The following is a 22,410-nucleotide window of genomic DNA, read 5'->3' as shown; positions in this document are numbered from 1 at the left end:
AGAAAAAAAAAAGTCTCCTCATTGTTGTCAGTGAGATAAAATAAGTCCTGTCGTTGGTGTCGGTGAGATAAAAGCCAATCTTTTGCTTCAGTAAGATAAAATAAGCCCCTTCATTGGTTTCATTGAGATAAAATGATAACCCATCTTTGGTGTCAGTAATAAAATAAAACCCATTGTTGGTGTCAATGAGATAAAATAAGCCCCATCATTGGTGTCAGTGAAATAAAATTCCTATCGTTGGTGCCAATGGGATAAAATAAGTCCAAATGTTGGTGTCACTGAAATAAACCAAGTGAGATAAAATAAGAACCATTGTTGGTGTCAGTGAGAATAAAGTGTAACCCCAGCCCAGCATTGGTGGTACTTACCTGATCACATATCTCCAAAATATGCCCCTTCCTAACCAATGACGCCACAAAGCTTCTAATCCACTCCATGGTCGTCTTTCGCCTCTGCTACTCCAACTCCCTCCTCATTGGCTTACCTCCTCCACTTTATAAACTGCTCAGTGCCTGCAACCCCTTTCTGCCCATCCCTCCATTGGCTGCCGCTCACCCAACAAATTAAATTCAAAATACTAACAAAAACTTACAAAACCATCCACAACTCGGCTCCCAGCTGCATCATAAACCTGGTCTCTAGATACCAACTAAATTGTTCTCCTCGTTCCTCCCAAGGCCTCCTGCTCTCTAGCTTCCCTATCACCTCATCCCATGCTCAACTCCAGGACTTTTCCAGAGCCTCTCCGATCCTCTGGAACTCCCTACCCCAATCTGTCTGACTATCTCCTTTGTCCACATTTAGGCGATCCCTGTAAACTCATCTCTTCAGAGAAGCCTATCCTGCCTTCACCTAATAACTGTACATTTATTTTCTCCATCAGCCCCACAGCTTTTGTATCACTTGACCCCTCCCTTATAGATTGTGGTCTCTAATGATCAGGGTTGTCTGATTTCTCCTGAATTAAGTTGTATTGTAAATGTACTGTCTGCCCTCATGTTGTAAAGTGCTGCACAAACTGTTGGTGCTATATAAATCCTGTATAATAGTAATATATTACTGCCTAGTCCAGCCTTTCCCAGCCAGGGTTCCTCCAAAGGGGTTTTTTGGGCTGTATATGGAAGTGTCACCTACCAGCCATTTATGGATACTGAAGTTTGTCATCAATGCACCAACACAATTTTTTTCATTTAATATATGTTTTTATTATAAAATTTAAAATTTTAACAAGAGTAGAAATCAATAAAATAGTAAAAAAGGAACAAATCCAATGGTCAGGAAAATTACTTGTCTGGAATGTGGAGGCGGAGTAGTTATTAATTTGTGTACAATAATATATACAACAACATGTTACATTATTATAACAAAGTATTGTAGGAAAAAAAAAATCACACCATAGAAAATGGGGAAAGTAAAAAAAAAAAAAAAAAAAAAAAAAAAGAAAGGGTAATAAGGGGACATTTGTGTACAAGGAACACCTTAACAATTACCACTATTTTATTCTCCAGGGCCTCTGCTTTCAGAAAATATATGTTTGGGGGTTTTATCTAATCTTCAGGCCCAAAATCTGCATTTTAACATGTTTGCAAAAATAATACAAAAACAGCTCTGGCAGTGAAAGGGTTAATGTGAGCTAGATGGGATCACTCTGCTGTGGTCACACTCTAAACATTAGAGCTCCCCCTAGCTGCAGCCTGGTAATAACGATGCTAGGAGGTCTATTCATTTATCTGCTACATACTTCCCATCTTTATATAAATGTCTCCTGACATTTAGGGGTCTATTCATAAAAAACATTTGTATAGCAATTCACTCAGTGACAATTCATATACATTCCTTCTGTGTGAATGGGGAAACAAAGAATGTTATTAGGCTGTTTGTTGAGGTGGTTGAATATCTTTCATGGATTTAAAATGGAAAAAGTTGCATTTGGACACTAGATGTGCCAATTGCTATGATACTTAGCGCCATCTAAAGGCCAAAATAGGTATTTTTGTTTTAAATCAATGATTGGTTTAATCCTGTGGTTTTATTTATGTCCTTCAATGTCTACTGTACTCATAAATGCATGGAGTATGATCTCAGGTATTTGTATGAACCTCCCTGACATAGTTAACTAAGGGGTCTATGCAAAATAATATTTTAGGTGAGTATGACAAGCATGTGTCCAGCCATGAGAAATTCTTGCTGTATTTTAATAAACACAACTAGTGGCCATAATGAGGTATGAGTTCCATAGCACCTCAATCAGGAAAAATAGTTCAATACTGCATTATGACCACTAGATGGACCCAATGATTATAGGAAATCACTGTATGAAATAAGAAAAGACCAGCATGTGACATGGATGAATGAATGTTTGTCATATATGTTCATCTATTATTTAAAAACTAAACATGTAAGTGAAGTGGTAACTATTGAGCCAATCACTTTATCAAACCACACATAATATCTCCCTTCAAAGTGAAAACAGAAATGATTTACACAAAATCAAACACTATCAATAATTTCCAATCAATAACCTCTACCCAGACAAGATATGTAGAAATATAAAGACAAGCGGTGTTCCCTCTCATACCGCACTCCGCCAAGCCACCCAAACCCACACAGGAGCAAAGGAAAGAAGTTCTCACCTAGTTTATCTCTGAGTTCTCCTTCCCTCCTGTTGGGGGATGGGAGAAGGATGGACTGAAGACAGAGAGGGTCACCACTGGTAAGTAGAGCCTTGAAATGAAGGACATTTTCAGAATGTCTGTCTTGTCTGTGTAAAGTTTACCGATAAAGAAATATCGGATCTCACAGCTTCTAGCTCTGTAACTCGCTATATCATTATCAGTAAACGTCACACAGACAAGACAGACATTCTGAAGGTGATGTCCTTCATTTCACGGTTCTATTTACCTCTCTACACCCCAAAATGTACTCAGCCAATGGAAAGCCAACACGGTACAATACTTCATCCAAGTCTTTGGTGATCTCAGATCTTCTTATGAACTGTTTCTTACATGATGAAGATCAGCCATGGAGTATATCTGAGGTGTATATCAGGGTGTGCTTCTTCCCCACATGAGAGATGTGATGTCCAGCAACATTCATATAGAAGACATTTCCCACCCTTAAGACACTAATACACCTAGAGGGTTGTGTGAGATCTCTGATGTCTGTAAAGATTGGACTTTCGTGAAAAAAATTTCCCGCACTCAGGACAGGAATATGGCTTCTCCCCCCTATGATATCTCTGATGTGTGTAAAGATCAGACTTGTTTGAAAAACGTTTTCCACATTCAGGACAGGAATACGGCTTCTCCATGTGAGATCTCTGGTGTTTGTGAAAATCTGTCTTCTGCAAAAAACATTTCCCGCACTCAGGACAGGGATACGGCTTCTCCCACGTGTGAGATTGCTGATGTCTATAAAGACTGGACTTCCATGAAAAAAATTTCCCACACTCAGTACAGGTAAAACTCTTCTCTGTTGGAAGGATGGCACCGTCCCTCACAGTCTGAGGTTCCTCAGGATAAGAGGAATACGATGGTCCATCTACACTGTGTGGTGCCGGATGGACATTTGAGGTAGCCGGGGTTTTCTTCTGGACTATAATGTGTGATGTCCTCATCTTCTACTTTACAGTCTGGAGACAAAGTGAGACAATCCTCTGAGGTTTTCCTCATCTCCCGTCCATGTACTAAAATAGAAATAAAAAGAATTACTAGACATGAGCAGATTGGTTCCCCTAAACAAGGACTCCGCCCACATCAGGCAGCTTTTTCTCTGAGGATCTTACAATTCCCCCCTCAAGGTAACTAGTAAATGGGTCCTCTGATCTCCTACCAGTTCATTTCTTTATTCAAAAAAAAAAAAAATTATGGCGTGGGGTCTCCCATAAAATCCATACCAGACCCTTATCTGAGCATGAAGCCTGGCAGGTTAGGAAAGGGAGAGGACCAGCGAGTGCCCCCCCCCCGAACCATACCCACCCCCACCCCAAAGCAGCTTGCCCCATGTTGATGGGGCAAGGGCCTCTTCCCAGTGTAGTGGAATTATTAAAGCTTTGCCTATAAGCAATTAATTCCATGGGCTAATAAGCACAATCATAACTCTCTTGTATAATGCCAAGAAAAGCTCGCTTTTTTTTTCCGGCAAGTAACACAGACAGACACTGGTATCACGTTGAGCTTAGCAAAATCCTGCAATAGAATGCTCTACTGCTTTTATTCATACTGTAAACATGAATAACAAAGGAAGGTGGTGGCTTCAGAATCAGCTAGACACTTGTATTCTTTCACATGAACCAATCACACACACACACGTATATATTCAAATAGAATTCCAGTAGTGACATGTGCAGAGCCATGCGGCAAGCTTTTTGTGAGACACAAAAGTGTCTCACAATTTGAACACTACTTACAGGGCTCTTAACACAATCGTGTGCACATTCCCACTGCTACTAATGACACGAGCCATACTCTATCATGGCTCAGTGGGCCATAATTTTTGTATGGTTATGCTATGGTTCCCATGTACGCAGATCTGTTTGCTAGGAGCGATAATGCAGTCCACATGAGGGGGCCAGTCTCTTGGTGAGGCATAAACGATCATCCCTAAAAAAGCAAACAGATCTGCCGTGTCCACAGAAAGGTTTCAGCAGCCAATGGTCTTACACCAATGTCTGTATAGGCGAATACGCTCACATGAGCATGTTACAGCAAAAAAACTTACACTGAGGGACATCTGACAACATACATTAATAAAAATTTCCACAACACCAGCAACCCTAGACTGTGGTTGTCAGGGTCTGCAGGCAGGGAGCTTATCGGAATCTGGAAGCCCCCTTTAGCAAGGGGGCCCCCCAGATCCAACCCCCTATCTGGGGCTACCCATTCACCCCAAAAAAGCAGTAAAATGTCCTTTATTAAAAAAGAAGCCTTGAGCCATCTTCTCCCGGTGCCATCTTTTCCCACCGCCGGTTACCCACTAAAAACATAAAAAGGCCGCTCTTCTCCTGAAGCGGTCTTCCTCCATTGTGTTGTTCCCCCACTATCTGGCACCTCTTATATAGCCATGATGTGATCTGGAGAGCCCGCCGTATCATCATCAGGGGGCGGGCTCTCCAAGTGACGTCATCAGGTGCTCACGCCCCATGGCCATATAAGAGGTGCCAGACAGCAGGGGACTATGGAGGAAAACAGCCTCAGGAGAAGAGCGACCTTTTTTGTTTTTAGCGGGTAACCGGCAGTGAGGAAGAAGACAGCTCGGGGAGAAGACGGCACAAGAAGACAGCTCGGGAGGAAGATGGCACCGGGAGAAGATGGCTCTGGGCTTTTTTTTTTTTTTTTTTTTTTTTTTAATAAAAGGACTTGTCAAAAACTGGCTCTTGTTTTTTTAACTTTTCACTGCTTTGTGGGGTGAATGGGTAGGGATAAGATGTACCCGATACCTATTCAGGTGGGGGGAATCTGGGGGCTTTACAACGGTAACATCCGTTTTTTGTCCGTTCTGTTTTTTTTCTTGGATGAAAAATAGGGCTTTCATCCTTTCAAAACAATGGATGTTGACGGCAGCGGATGAAAACGGATGCAAATGAATGATCATCCATTGTCATCTGTATTTCCATAGGAATGCTTTGATGTCCATTTTTAATCTGTAAACAGATGGATGAAAACATAAGACAAGTTACAGTGGTCCTACACTGCTGCCTCCCATCTCCTGAGACTGCACTCAGTGACTTGGGTCTGAGACTATACAGACATATCCCTCCACCCGGCACAGCCAGCAGACAACAGAGCAAGTACCCATGGGAGAATTGTTCTGTCAGAGATCTTACTAGACCTGGGCATGGGGAAGGAGACCCCAACACATGCCCTAGGTGCCTGGGTTGAGCAACGCATATGAGGAAATTACCATTTTGTTGCCAACTGAACCCCAGAATCTCTATAAATCCATAAATTGTGTCTGCAGCACAGAGAAGGAAAATTTGAGAGAAATTAAGGAATACAGGACGGGGAACACAGCTTAGGAAAGTGACCAGCGGATTACAGGCTGATATCACCCAGTCATTGCCCTACTCTGGACCAGTGAGGAGTATGGGTTTTGGAATGTATTTAATGTTAATGACCCAACTGTGCTGATCTCTGTAGGAGATCTCTTGTCCGGCATCTTCCTCCGCGGCATCTTCTTTCCTCCTCCTCGGGCCGCTCCGCATCCATGATGACATGCAGGGAGGCTCCCACTGTGTGACGCTTCTCCTCTTCTGACGGTTCTTAAATAACGAGGGGGCGTGGCCACCCGGTGACCCCACCCCTCTGACGCACAGGGACTTCCCTGTGGCATTCCCGTGTCGTCAGAGAGGGCGGGGTTACGCAACGGGTGACCCCCCGTTATTTAAGAACCGTCAGAAGAGGAGAAGCGTCACACAGTGGGAGCCTCCTTCCATGCCATCATAGATGCGGAGCGGCCCGAGGAGAAGAAGGAAAGAAGACGCCGACGTCGCGGAGGAAGATGCCGGACGAGAACACCGGAGGAAGAACCAGAAGAACAAGAAGATAGAGGAAGAATCCGAAGGAAGATAGAAGAAAGAAGAAGCATTTAAATAAAAGGAATTGTCAAAAACTGTCTTTTGTCATTTTTAACATTTTTGACAGTTTTTGTGTGAAATGGTAGGGGTACTTTTCTACCCCCTTACCATTTCACACAGGGGGGAGGGCCGGGATCTGGGGGTCTCCTTGTTAAAGGGGGCTTCCAGATTCCGATAACCCTTGCCCGGTGGTTGTGGGGGTCTGCGGGCGGGGGGATTGTGGGGATGAGGCTCTTGTCCCCATAAACATGGGGACAAGGTGTTTTGGGGGACTACCCCAAAGCACCCTCCCAATGTTGAGGGCATGTGGCCTGTTACGGTTCAGGAGGGGGGGCGCTCTTTGGTTCGGAGTTCCCCTGTGGGGAATTCCCATGCCGTTTTTATCAATGAACTTTTATGTGTATTGTCGGACCGGCAATTCATTATAGCCGCGAGTAGTTTTAAATGACTTTTTTTCATTTGAAATGTCATTTTGCTGTCAGACTGTTCTAAACACGGGAAACATGCGCCCCTTTACAGGCATACTATAGACACCCCCCAGGTACGAAATTTAAAGGAATATTACACTATTATTGTTTCACTTTAAGCATTATTAAAATTACTGCTCCCGAAAAAACGGCCGTTTTTAAAACTTTTTTTGCATTGATCCATGTCCCCTGGGGCAGGACCCGGGTCCCCAAAACTTTTTTCTGACAATACCATGCATATAAGCCCTTAAAATTAGCACTTTTGATTTCTCCCATAGACTTTTAAAGGGTGTTCCGCGGCTTTCGAATTTGCCGCAAACACCCCAAATTGTTCGCTGTTCGGCGAACTGGCGAACAGCCGATGTTCGAGTCGAACATGAGTTCGACTCGAACATCCCTACCCAGGAGCCCTACTCCACCTTCCTGCTTTTGTCTCCTTAGAATATCATATGCCAACCTAGGATGTTTATCCCCCCCCACACGAAGGTCATGAATGCTCTCCGTATCTGCTTGAAAAATATCTGCAGAAATGCTATGGGTACAGTATATATATATAACAAATTATTCTGGGGATTAAACTCATTTTAGGGGCATTTACTCTGCCAAACCATGTCAGGGTATGGCTTCTCCATCTCTGCAAATCCTTTATTTACCACCAAAGGACCATAATTAAGATCATATAGACGCTTTGCGTCCAGGGCAATATAAATCCCCAAATAAGGTATAAAATCAAAGCGCCAAACAAAGGGGAAGGATTGCTGCAGAGCGGATGCCATCCCTGATGGAACATGGCTCGGCATCAATACCGACTTCTCAATATTTATTTTAAAGTTGGATAGGAGACCAAATGTACTTATTTCCACCATCAATTCAGTCAGTGATTCTTGAGGGGTGGAAAGATATAGTAATAGGTTGTCAGCATAAGCTGAGAAGATCCAGGCTGCACGTGGGGAGGCTAGTGTGCATCAACATGGCACTGACCTAATTTCTGGGTGATCCATGCTTTACCGGAGGGTTGCGGAGGTTGGGAGCCTCAACCCTTGAGCCAGGTTGAGTCAGGCTGTCCTGCAGTGCAGAGGGCTTGTAGAGAGCCGGATTGAACAGCTGTTTCGACCAGGCATCCACAAACCAGCTGATGTTCTGGAGAGCCGCTGAGCGATTCACACTGAAGCAGTACAGACAAGGGCAGTTTACAGAGTTTCGTTGTGGAGATCCTCCCTGCCTCTGCTTACCTGCTCGTCCATCTTTCAGTGCCTGCAACATCCACTGAAGTGTCCACCGGAGTGTGCGGTGTGTGTGTGGTGTTTCAGCGTTTCTCTCCGGCAAGGTAATCATCACTGGATGAGTGGGATTCCGTCTGGGACAAAAGGCAAGGCACGCAATCTTATAATCTTACGGTCTCCCAGTATTAGCCTCTCTGCTAACGTGCACTGGAGGTAGCAGCGGGAACAGATGAATAACTGTTTTCAGAGAACCGCCATTTTGGTATTGCTGCCCTCGGCTGGTCTTATACGTGGATGAACATGGACATGCTACTACAGTATTGGTACAGATATTATTATTGACATTATTTACATTTCTGTCACAGTTACCAGCCGATTTGCCTATATACAATATATACATTGCCAATTTGTTTCACATCTCAGCCTCCCAGTTGTTTTTTGGGCCTCCTCTCCTGGCGCTATTTGGCGTCCACAGTGTCCCCTCAGTTTAGCCCAGTCCAGCCCTGTCCAGTCCAGTCCAGGTCCTGGTCCAGTATTGGTTCCATAGTATTGGCCATCTTTTATCCTCTCTTCTTGAAACCTCCTTGGAATTGGCCTATTACTAAGTTGCTAAGTACACCGCAAGGTCATGACTAGGGGCCGTAAGCACGCTGAACAAATTATAGGAGTAACAGCTAAACAGCCTAAACTGTCTAAACCAAACAGACTTCATCGTTATATGTCCTCTGCCCCTTCCACCTTAACTTCCACTTCAGTAAAAAACAAACGCCACTTCTTCAGCAATAGCTCAGAACACCCGCAAGTCCAAGAGGGTTTTTTTAGGGCTTGGAGGGGGAGGGTAACTCTGGGCCCATGGTTGTCTTGGAAACAGGAACTATTATCAGTACTATATTATTATGGTCAGCCTACAAACCCATGTCTTACCTATTTATTCCACGCTTACTGGGATTTTCAGAATAAATCACATGATCTTCTGACGGTTTTACTTATATTGATTCATTTATTGTTTAAAGACACTGGTTGTTGGATCGCTCTCCCATGACACTTGTCACGTCATTCTTTGCGGGTTCCTCATAGATGTGAGTCCCCATGTATGCCATTTTCCATTCAAGCGGATGATATGTTGAAATGAATTCTGTTGCGCTCCCATACAGTCCAAATGGGAACAATATTTATGTGTTTATCTCTGTTTTTGAACTGGATCTCTGTTTTAAGTCAAGAATATAATGTTCTGAAGAAGCAAATATGTGAAAAGCATCGACCTCTTGACATTTGTAATAACAGAGAGCTCTAATTCATCGATACCCAAGTATTTTTCTAATGATTTTATATCTGTAAAATATTTTGAACCCTTTGTAATAAAGATATTATTATTTTGTTTATACGTCCATTACTGGTACCGTTAAAGTCCATCATATCAGCTCTCTCTCAAATATCCATAGGATGGAGGTACCCCCATAGCCTACTCAACTTTTTTATAGGAACTATTATTACTAACTAGGGATGAGCCGAACCCCCCCCCCACCCCGGTTCGGTTCGCAGCAGAACATGCGAACACACAATACATTTGTTCGAACACGCGAAAAGTCTATGGGACACGAATGTGAAAAATCACTCCAGCACCCCCCAATCACTCCCCCCCTCCATCACACTGACACCAAGCAGTTGTTTTTTTCTGATTACTGCATTGGAGTTAGTTTGTGACAGTTAGTGTGGTAGGGCAGTTAGTGTTAGCCCCCTTTAGGTCTAGGGTACCCCCCTAACCCCCCCTAATAAAGTTTTAACCCCTTGATCACCCCCCGTCGCCAGTGTCATTAGGCGATCATTTTTCTAAACGCTGTATTAGTGTCGCTGGTGACGCTAGTTAGGGACATAAATATTTAGGTTCGCCGTCAGCGTTTTATAGCATCAGGGACCCCCATATACTACCTAATAAATGTTTTAACCCCTTGATTGCCCCTAGTTAACCCTTTCACCACTGATCACCGTATAACTGTTACGGGTGACGCTGGTTAGTTCGTTTATTTTTTTTATAGTGTCAGGGCACCCGCCGTTTATTACCGAATAAAGGTTTAGCCCCCTGATCGCCCGGCGGTGATATAACTTAGGTTTTAGGGTCAGACAGGGTCTGCGTCGCCCCAGGCAGCGTCAGGTTAGCGCCAGTAACGCTAACACCCACGCACGCACCGTACACCTCCCTTAGTGGTATAGTATCTGAACGGATCAATATCTGATCCGATCAGATCTATACTAGCGCCCCCAGCAGTTTAGTGTTCCCAAAAACGCAGTGTTAGCGGGATCAGCCCAGATACCTGCTAGCACCTGCGTTTTGCCCCTCTGCCCGGCCCAGCCCACCCAAGTGCAGTATCGATCGTTAACTGTCACTTACAAAACACTAAACACATAACTGCAGCGTTCGCAGAGTCAGGCCTGATCCCTGCGATCGCTAACAGTTTTTTTTGGTAGCGTTTTGGTGAACTGGAAAGCACCAGCGGCCTAGTACACCCCGGTCGTAGTCAAACCAGCACTGCAGTAACACTTGGTGACGTGGCGAGTCCCATAAGTGCAGTTCAAGCTGGTGAGGTGGCAAGCACAAGTAGTGTCCCGCTGCCACCAAGAAGAAGACAAACACAGGCCCGTCGTGCCCATAATGCCCTTCCTGCTGCATTTGCCAATCCTAATAATTGGGAACCCACCACTTCTGCAGCGCCCGTACTTCCCCCATTTACATCCCCAACCAAATGCAGTCGGCTGCATGAGAGGCATTTTCTTTATGTCCTCCTGAGTACCCCTACCCAACGAACCCCCCAAAAAAGATGCCGTGTCTGCAGCAAGCGCGGATATAGGCGTGACACCCGCTATTATTATCCCTCCTGTCCTGACAATCCTGGTCTTTGCATTGGTGAATGTTTTGAACGCTACCATTCACTAGTTGAGTATTAGCGTAGGGTACAGCATTGCACAGACTAGGCACACTTTCACAGAGTCTCCCAAGATGCCATCGCATTTTGAGAGACCCGAACCTGGAACCGGTTACAGTTATAAAAGTTACAGTTACAAAAAAAAGTGTAAAAAAACAAAACAAACCCCCCCCCAAAAAAAATATAAAAAAACAAAAACAAACAATAGTTGTCGTTTTATTGTTCTCTCTTTCTCTCTATTCTCTCTCTCTCTATTCTCTCTATTGTTCTGCTCTTTTTTACTGTATTCTATTCTGCAATGTTTTATTGTTATTATGTTTTATCATGTTTGCTGTTCAGTTATGCAATTTTTTATAATTTACCATTTACTGTGTTTTATTGTTAACCATTTTTTGTCTTCAGGTACGCCATTCATGACTTTGAGTGGTTATACCAGAATGATGCCTGCAGGTTTAGGTATCATTTTGGTATCATTCTTTTCAGTCAGCGGTCGGCTTTCATGTAAAAGCAATCCTAGCGGCTAATTAGCCTCTAGACTGCTTTTACAAGCAGTGGGAGGGAATGCCCCCCCACCGTCTTCCATGTTTTTCTCTGGCTCTCCTGTCCCAACAGGGAACCTGGGAATAGAGCCGGTGATTCAGCCAGCTGACCATAGAGATGATCAGAGACCAGAGTGGCTCCAAACATCTCTATGGCCTAAGAAACCGGAAGCTACGAGCATTTCATGACTTAGATTTCACTGGATGTAAACAGCGCTATTGGGAAATTGGGAAAGCATTTTATCACACCGATCTTGGTGTGGTCAGATGCTTTGAGGGCAGAGGAGAGATCTAGGGTCTAATAGACCCCATTTTTTTCAAAAAAAGAGTACCTGTCACCTCCTCTGTAAATCTAAAGTGGTAACCTGTAAAGGCTTTTAAAAATGTATGTAGTTTGTCGCCACTGCACGTTTGTGCGCAATTTTAAAGCATGTCATGTTTGGTATCCATGTACTCAGCCTAAGATCATCTTTTTTATTTCATCAAACATTTGGGCAATATAGTGTGTTTTAGTGCATTAAAATTTAAAAGAGTGTGTTTTTTCCCAAAAAAACGCTGCGCAAATACTATGTGAAAAAAAAAAAAAATGAAACACCCACCATTTTAATCTGTAGGGCATTTGCTTTAAAAAAAATATATAATGTTTGGGGGGTCAAAGTAATTATCTTGCAAAAAAAAATAAATTTTTTCATGTAAACAAAAAGTGTCAGAAAGGACTTTGTCTTCAAGTGGTTAGAAGAGTGGGTGATGTGTGACATAAGCTTCTAAATGTTGTGCATAAACTGCCAGGACAGTTCAAAACCCCCCCAAATGACCCCATTTTGGAAAGTAGACACTCCAAGCTATTTGCTGAGAAGCATGTCGAGTCCATGGAATATTTTATATTGTGACACAAGTTGCGGGAAAAAAAAAAGACAACGTTTTTTTTTTTGCACAAAGTTGTCCCTAAATGATGATATATTGCTCAAACATGCCATGGGAATATGTGAAATTACACCCCAAAATACATTCTGTTTCTTCTCCTGAGTACGGGGATACCACATGTGTGAGACTTTTTGGGAGCCTAGCCGTGTACGGCACCCCGAAAACCAATTTTTGATTTCACTCTTCACTGCCTATCACAGTTTCGGAGGCCATGGAATGCCCAGGTGGCACAACCCCCCCCCCCTCCCATTTTGGAAAGTAGACACCCCAAGCTATTTGCTGAGAGGTATAGTGAATATTTTGCAGACCTCACTTTTTGTCACAAAGTTTTTGAAAATTGAAAAAAAACATTTTTTTTTTTTCTTGTCTTTCTTCATTTTCAGAAACAAATGAGAGCTGCAAAATACTCACCATGCCTCTCAGCAAATAGCTTGGGGTGTCTACTTTCCAAAATGGGGTCATTTGGGGGGGGGGGGCATTCCACAAATGCCCATGGCCTGATGGCCTGTGTGAGCAATATATCATTTAGTGACAACTTTGTGCAAAAAAAAAAAAAATTGTCTCTTTCCCGCAACTTGTGTCAAAATATAAAATATTCCATGGACTCGACATGCCTCTCAGCAAATAGCTTGGGGTGTCTACTTTCCAAAATGGGGTCATTTGGGGGGGGGGGGGGGTTGTGCCATCTGGGCATTTTATGGCCTTCAAAACTGTGATAGGTAGTGAGGAGTGAAATCAAAAATTTACGCCCTTGGAAATCCTGAAGGCGGTGCTTGGTTTTCGGGGCCCCGTACGTGGCTAGGCACCCAAAAAGTCTCACATATGTGGTATCCCCATACTCAGGAGAAGCAGCTGAATGTATTTTGGGGTGCAATTCCACATATGCCCATGGCCTGTGTGAGCAATATATCATTTAGTGACAACTTTTTGTAATTTTTTTTTTGTCATTATTCAATCACTTGGGACAAAAAAAATTAATATTCAATGGGTTCAACATGCCTCTCAGCAATTTCCTTGGGGTGTCTACTTTCCAAAATGGGGTCATTTGGGGGGGTTTGTACTGCCCTGCCATTTTAGCACCTCAAGAAATGACATAGGCATTCATAAACTAAAAGCTGCGTAAATTCCAGAAAATGTACCCTAGCTTGTAGACGCTATAACTTTTGCGCAAACCAATAAATATACGCTTATTGACACTTTTTTTTACCAAAGACATGTGGCCGAATACATTTTGGCCCTAAATGTATGACTAAAATTGAGTTTATTGGATTTTTTTTTATAACAAAAAGTAGAAAATATTTTTTTTCAAAATTTTCAATCTTTTTCTGTTTATAGCACAAAAAATAAAAACCGCAGAGGTGATCAAATACCATCAAAAGAAAGCTCTATTTGTGGGAAGAAAAGGACGCAAATTTTGTTTGGGTACAGCCTTGCATGACCGCGCAATTAGCAGTTAAAGTGACGCAGTGCCAAATTGTAAAAAGTGCTCTGGTCAGAAAGTGGGTAAATCCTTCCGGGGTTGAAGTGGTTAAATGCTTATATGCAAGTTATTGCCATAAAAAGTGTTTGGGGACGCGGGTCCTGCCCCAGGGGACATGGATCAATGCAAAAATGTTTTAAAAACGGACGTTTTTTCGGGAGCAGTGATTTTAATAATGCTTAAAGTGAAACAATAAAAATGAAATATTCCTTTAAATATCGTACCTGTAAAGTGGCGCAGTTTTCCCGTGTTTAGAACAATACCACAGCAAAATGACATTTCTAAAGGAAAAAATGTAATTTAACACTGCTTGCGGCTTTAATGTATTGTCGGGTCCCAGCAATATAGATGAAAATCATTGAGAAAAACGGCATGGGTTCCCCCCCTCCCAGTTAATTACCAGGCTCTTTGGGTCTGGTATGGATATTAAGGGGAACCCCGCACCTAAATTTAAAAAAAAAAAAAAAAAATGACGTGGGGGGCCCCATGCACTATATACTCTGAAGTATGGCCTGCCCTATATACTCTGCAGAAAATTGGGTCTTGGGTGGTGGTGGTGCCACAACACTGTAAGCCCTCACAGTTACTCTTCTCCTGCTGAGCGCAGACTGAAACTGTGGCGCAGATTTTTTAAATAACTTCTTTTAGCTCGTGCCCTGGCAGCTGTGACCATGTGACCTCCTGAACCAATTATATTTCAACAATTAATAAACTGCTTGTTGCTATGGGCTTTAAAATATATTTTATAACTGTCACGCTCCCATTGGTGTGCAAGGCAAATTAAATTGCTCGCACATTTCTTATTCTCTCTGGAGAAGAGACGCTTGAGAGGGGATATGACTTCAATTTACAAATACCGTACTGGTGACCCCACAATAGGGAGAAAACTTTTTTGCGGAAGGGAGTTTAACAAGACACGTGGCCACTCATTAAAATTTAGAAGAAAAGAGGTTTAACCTTAACCACTTGAGGTCCGGGCCATAGCCGAATGACGGCCACAGCATGGACCTCAATTTCCGGGAGGCCGTCATAGGACGTCCTCCCCTGTGCGCGCGGGTGTGTGCGGTGCACGCGCTGTGATCACGAGTCACGGAGACTCGGGTGATAACAGATCCGAGTAAGGGGCCGATCCCGGCCCCTTGCCAAGTGATCAGCGGTCAGCCAATGACAGCTGATCACATGATATAAACAAAAGCTCTGTAATCTTTTTTTTATTCTCCGATCACCGGCTTATGTTAAAGGGGCATCGGTCCCAAAGAGAAAGGAGGCACATCTGCCTCATCTGTGCCTGCCAGTGCCACCTGCCAGTGCCACCTATGAATGCCCACAAGTGCCACCTATCAATGCCCACAAGTGGTGCCAATCAGTGCCACCTAGCAGTGCTGCCATCAGTGTAAGCAATCAGTGCCCATCACTGCCACCCATCAGTGCCCATCAATGAAGGAGAAAAATTACCTGTTTGCAAAATTTTATAACAAAATATAAAAAAAAATAAAAACCGCAGAGGTGATCAAACACCACCAAAAGAAAGCTCTATTTGTGGGGGAAGAAAAAGGATAAAAATTTCATTTGAGTACAGTGTTGTATGACCGCGCAATTGTCATTCAAAGTGCGACAGAGCTAAAAGCTGAAAATTGGTCTGGACAGGAGGGGGGTTTTAAGTGCCCAGTAAGCAAGTGGTTAAACTACGTAGAGGGTTCTTTACTGTAAGAGCGGCAAGGATGTGGAATTCCCTTCCACAGGCGGTGGTCTCAGCAGGGAGCATTGATAGTTTCAAAAAACTATTAGATAAGCACCTGAACGACCGCAACATACAGGGATATACAAATGTAATACTGACATGTAATCACACACATAGGTTGGACTTGATACGTGTCTTTTTCAACCTCACCTACTATGTAACTATTTTTATCCTCTCCTCTCTCTACATCCCATCAGGCTTTGTGAATTGCAGTGAATGTGGGGTGTACACTAGGCTTGTACATATTAAATGTGAACAAGCCCACTTCAACATAAATCACTCCCCTCATTCTGCGGCCACACTACTCAGTAACACACAGCAGGATAGGTAGGTCACAGCCTTATAAATGCAAAGCATGCATTTTCACAATATTTCGTTCATTCTATCCTCTCTCCCTCGAGAGAGAGAGAGAGAGAGAGAGAGAGAGAGAGAGAGAGAGAGAGAGAGAGAGAGAGAGAGAGAGAGAGAGAGAGAGAGAGAGAGATGATCAAATACCATCAAAAGAAAGCTCTATTTGTGGGGAAACAACGGACGTCAATTTTTTTTGGGAGCCAGGTCGCACGACCGCACAATTGTCAGTTAAAGCGACGCAGTGCCAAGTCGCAAAAAAGCTCTGGTATTTGGCCAGCCAAATGGTCCGGGCTGAAGTGGTTAAACTGGCTGCTCTGTATGTAGCTTCTGACAGGCTGCGCACGGAGGCCCGTATCTCCAGGACCATAGGTGATAGGAGCCCCAAATTTTGACCAGTAATGGGGTAAACCTTCAGCTACCTATCCCCTAAATGTGGGCTCTATGTGACCCCTGGTCGCCGAGCCATGACCCTTGAAGTCAATAGTTTTGTTTTTTTTAAATGGGCCTATCTTAAGGGGCCTGGAGCTGCAGCTCCAATAGCCCCTATGTTAATCCGGCCCTGTACATAGAGACTGTTAATGATTTCATGTTCTTGTTTGGAAAATACCTTATGTTGGATGGTTCGTTGAATGTTATTTCTTCAATACATGGACTTTCAAATATAATGCTGCGTGGATTACTGTCTATGTGGAGATATATTTCACAGTTGGGATTTCACTTGCTATTCACAAGCCCCAATTGAGTGGAGTCACTGCGCTTGTTAGAGATCCTGTCCTGATCACACAGATTATAAAGACTCTGCTCCTAAATACTATACAGGTGACACCATCATACCCCAGTAGCCACAGAGAGAGAAAAGAATAGTGCTACACTTGTATGGTGTATATGAGCACATCCCTAGCCACACTGCAGAAAGAAAGAGCCGGGACATGCTGCTTTACATTGGAATGTGGCACAAGTAAAAGCATGAGATCAAAACAGTACAGTGCTAACTTACTAATCAATAGCGCAATATGTTGGAACCTTCTAATGTATGCTAATCTTAATGAACTTCAATATTATCACAATACCAGTCTCTGTGATACATAATGTCACATATAATACACATCACGCTGAAAATAAGACAAAAAAAAAAACACAAAACTTTGCAGGGATGATGGAAACCCTTCCTACAGATATTTGGCAGAGGACGGTGTCAGTAGGGCAGGGGACCGTGTCAGTAAGGCAGCTTTATAAGTGCATATCAGTGCAGCCTAATCAGTGCCCCGTCAGTGCAGCCTCATTAAGGCAACTTTATCAGTGCTCATCAGTTCAGCCTCATCAGTGCAGCTGGTCAGTGCAGAATGTCAGTGGCACCCCATCAGTGCAGCCTCATCAGGGCCACATACCAGTGCCCACCAGTGCAGCATATCAGCGCCCACCAGTGCATTAGTACAACTTTATCAGTGCAGCCTATCAGTGCCCCGTCAGTGCAGCCCCACATTTTGATTCCCATCTGGACATCTTTTTGATAAAATTGCCCCCCCACTCCGGGTTCACCATCTCATCCCCCCCAAAATCCAGCCCCTTTCAGACTCCTATTGAAAGACTCATCATAGTGTCTCTGGAGGGGCGCTGATCATTCCCGTGTAAAATCTTATAGAAATCTTCCCTAATCCCAACCTTTAATTATCATTTCATTCCCCCCACATACAATGTCTGGAACCGACATTTACTGACATCAATAACTCCCCTCGTGGTACAGACCATAAATTCCCTCATTGTAATATACGGGGTTATTCTACATTTCCACACTATATATGTGTGTATCATCATCTGCTGGAGATAAAAGACATCACAGTGACTATGGAGGAAGAGGACGGACATGACGGGGGGGTTACTGGGTGTAAATAGAAAATAAGATCTTATTACCTTCTCTGGAGCCTCTTCCAGCAATGTCTTCTCTCTACTTTGTACCACATGGAACTTCCTATTTATACCTGACATCACTTCCTGTCTTCCAAGAAAGACTTCCTGTCTGGGTAGAAGCCTTGTGGATTTCAGGGGAACTGCAGCCCAATAAACATGTCGTAGTGTGAACACAGCCTTGTCAATGTTACCAAGAGTTCCAAGATGATGTAGGACAGTCCCGGGATTTAGTCCTCTGTCCCATCATGTCCTCATCTCACAGGTTCCAGGACTCAGAGTGCAGAGTGTCAGTGAGGGGATGACTTCTGGAACATTCTCTGGGTTCCATCACCAGGCACTGCAATTATAGCCGACTGTGGGGAGCAGTGATCTCCTTTCTGACAGTGATAGTATAACTCCGACATCAGCAGAGAGGCAGCGGGAGATGTGTGATCAGGTAAGTACCACCACTGATCACCAATGCTGGGCTGGGGTTACACTTTATTCTCACTGACACCAAAAATAGGACTTATTTAATATCACAGATACTGACAGTGGGGCTTATTTTATTCCACTGACACCAACAATGGGCTTTAATTTATCTCACTGACACCAACAATGGATATCAAGTAAATCATGCCCATGGTTATTTGGTAACTGGAGTGAGATTCTTGATTGGTGGAGGAGGAATGAGGGGGGAGCTTTCTCTGGGAGAACTCTCCTGCATTTAAATCTTTCATACAATCTGATGCAATCTAAGGAGAGTGGAGCAGACAAGTGATCCCCACACACTTCAGGGGATCCTTCAATCTAGAATCCTGGTGTGATGACCTCTTCCACTGCCCCCCCCCCACCCCCACACACATGATTTAGGGCAGATTGACTGAAGTGTGTGATGTGAGGGGTGTGCGGGACAATGATACACACACACATACAGATCCCTGTCTGACAGATACACTGGCTCCTCCCACATTCTTCTGAACATCCAATGTTTACAGCATTTTGTGCAGATGATTGTGACGGCTTCTGGCTGTCACTGGTTTCTAGGGAAGCAACAGCTGCATCCTTAGCAACCACTGACATCACCCCGCCCATTCCCTTACATGGCGAGGTAGGCAAATGGGTGGGGCATAGCTCATGACATCATTGTCTGAATATGACCATATTTGGGCAATGATGTCACCACTATCCCCGCCCCTTCCTTTATATAGCTGATGACATCTCAGGATGCTATCAGTCAGCGAGTGTTACAATCAGAGGTTGCTCCTATGTGGCGGATCATTTGGGGTTATTGGTGAGTCAGTGGGTGGTTGGCATCGGGATTGATGATGAATTTACAGAGAGCCTTTTTTGGGGGATTTTTTTTAAATAAATGACATTGAGTGTCTTTGTTATTTTAATTCTTTTTGTTTTAATGAGTAGAGGTTCTATTTACTATGTACCCCAAACTCATTCATGTAGGAATATCTGGACGCTTCCAGATTCTGATAAGCCCTCCAGACCCCCACAACTACCAGGCCAGGGTTGTGGGGATGAGGCCCTTTTGCTTATCAAGATGGGGACAAGGGGATTTGCCATGGGGGGTTCCACCTGGCAAGGCACACCATGTTGAGGGCACATGGCCTGGTATTGTTCAGGAAGAAGGTGAGCTGCATGCTCATCCCTTCCTTTTTCTTGGTCAGGCTGCATGCTTAGATTAAGGGTCTGCTATGGATTTTCTGGGGAGGAACACACTTTGTTTTGTGTGAGGTACCCCATTAATATCCATCTTAGACTCAGAGGGTCTGGTATTTATTTGGGGGGTCTCTATACATTTTCTCATTCTTGCTGTAGGATGGGCTACAGAAAAAGTGACATTAAATAAAGTTAAATAGCACACAAACGAGCTCACAGGGCACTTAGGCCCCCATCAGAGGACCCCGACAACCCCAGAGATGTGATCTGTAAGCTGCACAAATTTACACTAAAGGATCGCATAATGCAAAAGATGCGTAACAGACCAGTCTTTGACTTTGATGGAGCTCAGCTGTCCTTTTACCAGGACCTCTCACGGTGCACCCTAATGCAGCGACGGGCCCTACGCCCACTCCTAATGGAAATTCAAGCGGCAGGCCTCACGTACCACTGGGGCTTCCCATTCAGCCACCAGGCGTCCAAAAATGGCCATTGGGCTATACTACGCACAAAGGATGACCTCCCCCCGCTTCTTACACACCTTGGAGCTTAACCCTGTGGACTTCCCAGACTGGCGCACCACTCCGGACATCCCGATACCCCAGCTACCTCAGCCATGGATCCAGGCGGCCGGAAACAGGCGTTCCCGTGGTCGCAACAGGCAGACAGAGGGCCCACGTCCGGGCACTTCCACAACCAGTGACTTAACAAGCTACTGCCACCTTTATTGCTTTTTCTAATTTTTGGACATAATCCCCTCTTCATCATTGGTATTTCAACCGGGACACTGGGCCCAATGGACGCATTGCTGTCACATTCTACCTCCTCCTGCAAGGCGCTGCACACTGGGCCCTTTGCACTACTTCTCAACTTTGAGAACCATTATGCACCATGATGGACTGGGGGGTCTGCGGTCCAGCTCCTCGCCTGGCTGTCTTGTCTTCCCACTTTTTTTTGCACTTTTTGGGAGTTCGAGTTACATAATCTCCTTTTTCTTTTTGTTGCTGTGTTTTGATTTTCCCTTTTTTGCCACCCTGTTTATGTGTTGTAATGGACTGGACGGAAGGATGGGCTAATCGTCCCCTTGGTGGTTGCCCACGTACCCCACTTAGGCCTCACCTTACTAGGTGACCGTCCCTTGAGGGACTCCGAGTTCTCACCCGGGTGGTTTTTGGGTAGATACCCCCCTCCTGGGTAGTTTACCGCGGTGTAATACACCGGACCGGTTGGACACGGTCCGGCCCCTGTGGTATTGTTGTTCTCTTTTCTCTTTTCCTCATCCTTATCCCTTTCCTGCCTCTTCCCTTCCTACTCTTCCTACTTTTCCCCCTACCCCCCTCTAAATCCCCAACTTCTCCCTCCTTACCCCTCCCTAACTTCCCCCTCCCCCCCCCCCCACATCTCCCCCTTTATATCACTTTGTGCCTTATATTGCTTTTTAAAGCTAAACTTTTATTGCTTTGACCTTCAGGTTGTCTCTTGACTGACTGAACCATGTGCAGAGGACCCAGAGGGGGTGAGACCGATCAGCTATCATCTAATTCAGGTACGCCGTCACTAAAGGTACTGTCTTACAATGTCAGGGGGCTCTGCTCTCCACACAAGCGCAACAGGCTATGGCTGAAGCTAAAGAGGCTGGGGGCCCAGGTGGTTTTCCTGCAGGAGACCCACTTCAGGTAACAGTCCCTCCCAAAGATACCCACACACCTATACACCCAATGGTTCTTTAGCAACTCCCCGGTGGCCAAATCACGAGGTACCGCCATTGCATTCCATAAGTCATGCCCATTCCAACTCTTGGAGAGCCAGGTTGACTCGCAGGGTAGATACGTCTTTGTGAAGGGGGTCTTGGCTAACACAAAATTTACATATGCGACTCTACGCACCTAATACCCAACAACTCTCCTTTATTGATTCTGTGCTAGATAAGTTGAACGAATTCAGGGAGGGTCACTTAATCCTTGGAGGGGACTTTAACGTGAGCCCAGACCTGCTCGTTGACCCGTCCCGTGGCCGCCCCACTCACTCCCAAGTCTTCCTCAAGCATTTTCGTAAGTCACTGCAGAATAACTTCCTTATAGACACGTGGAGAGCTCTTCATGCGTCGGATAGGGACTACAGCTACTACTCGGGGGTGCATGACGTGTATACACGCATAGACCTTATGTGTGTGGATCATGACACCCTTGAGCTGTTGCAGTCAGCTGAAATAGGCAATATCACCATTTCAGATCATGCCCCAGTGTGGGCCGTGTTACGAGTTCCAGATGGAACACCGAGAACCTGGTCGTGGAGGCTTAATGAAAACCTCCTGGACGACGCCTCGGTAGTAGCTAAGGTCTCTGAGACCATCACACATTATTTTGTAGAAAATGTATCAGGACATGGCAGACGGAGTTGTGTGGGAAAGCCATAAGGCGGTACTCAGGGGTGAATTGATCTCCTTGGGTTCTAAACTCAAAAGGGAAAGACAGATGGACTTTAAGAGGGTACTGACAGCTTTGCAAGAAGAAGAACTTAGACACAAACGTCAGGGAGATGCTAAAGCCCGCGAACGGTTGACTGAACTGAGGGAGCTGTTTTCACGCCTCCTTGATCGTCGTGCGCGCAGACAATTACGCTACCTTTC

The 22,410-nt window shown here is 44.5% G+C and overlaps 1 protein-coding gene across 1 annotated transcript in view; it reads right to left on the bottom strand.

Annotated features, from left to right (window-relative positions):
* The window catches only part of LOC141121790 (uncharacterized), a 54,882-nt gene that overhangs the window by 19,601 nt on the left and 12,871 nt on the right, over positions 1-22,410 (bottom strand). Inside the window, exon 2 of the mRNA XM_073611509.1 lies at positions 3,139-3,594. Within this exon, the coding sequence (XP_073467610.1) occupies positions 3,139-3,594 (456 nt within the window). The remainder of the gene's footprint in view (positions 1-3,138; positions 3,595-22,410) is intronic.

The sequence above is a fragment of the Aquarana catesbeiana genome, unplaced genomic scaffold (genome assembly GCF_042186555.1).
Source record: "Aquarana catesbeiana isolate 2022-GZ unplaced genomic scaffold, ASM4218655v1 unanchor232, whole genome shotgun sequence".
NCBI classification, from domain to species: Eukaryota; Metazoa; Chordata; class Amphibia; order Anura; family Ranidae; genus Aquarana; species Aquarana catesbeiana.
This window is presented reverse-complemented; position numbering and strand designations above follow the sequence as displayed.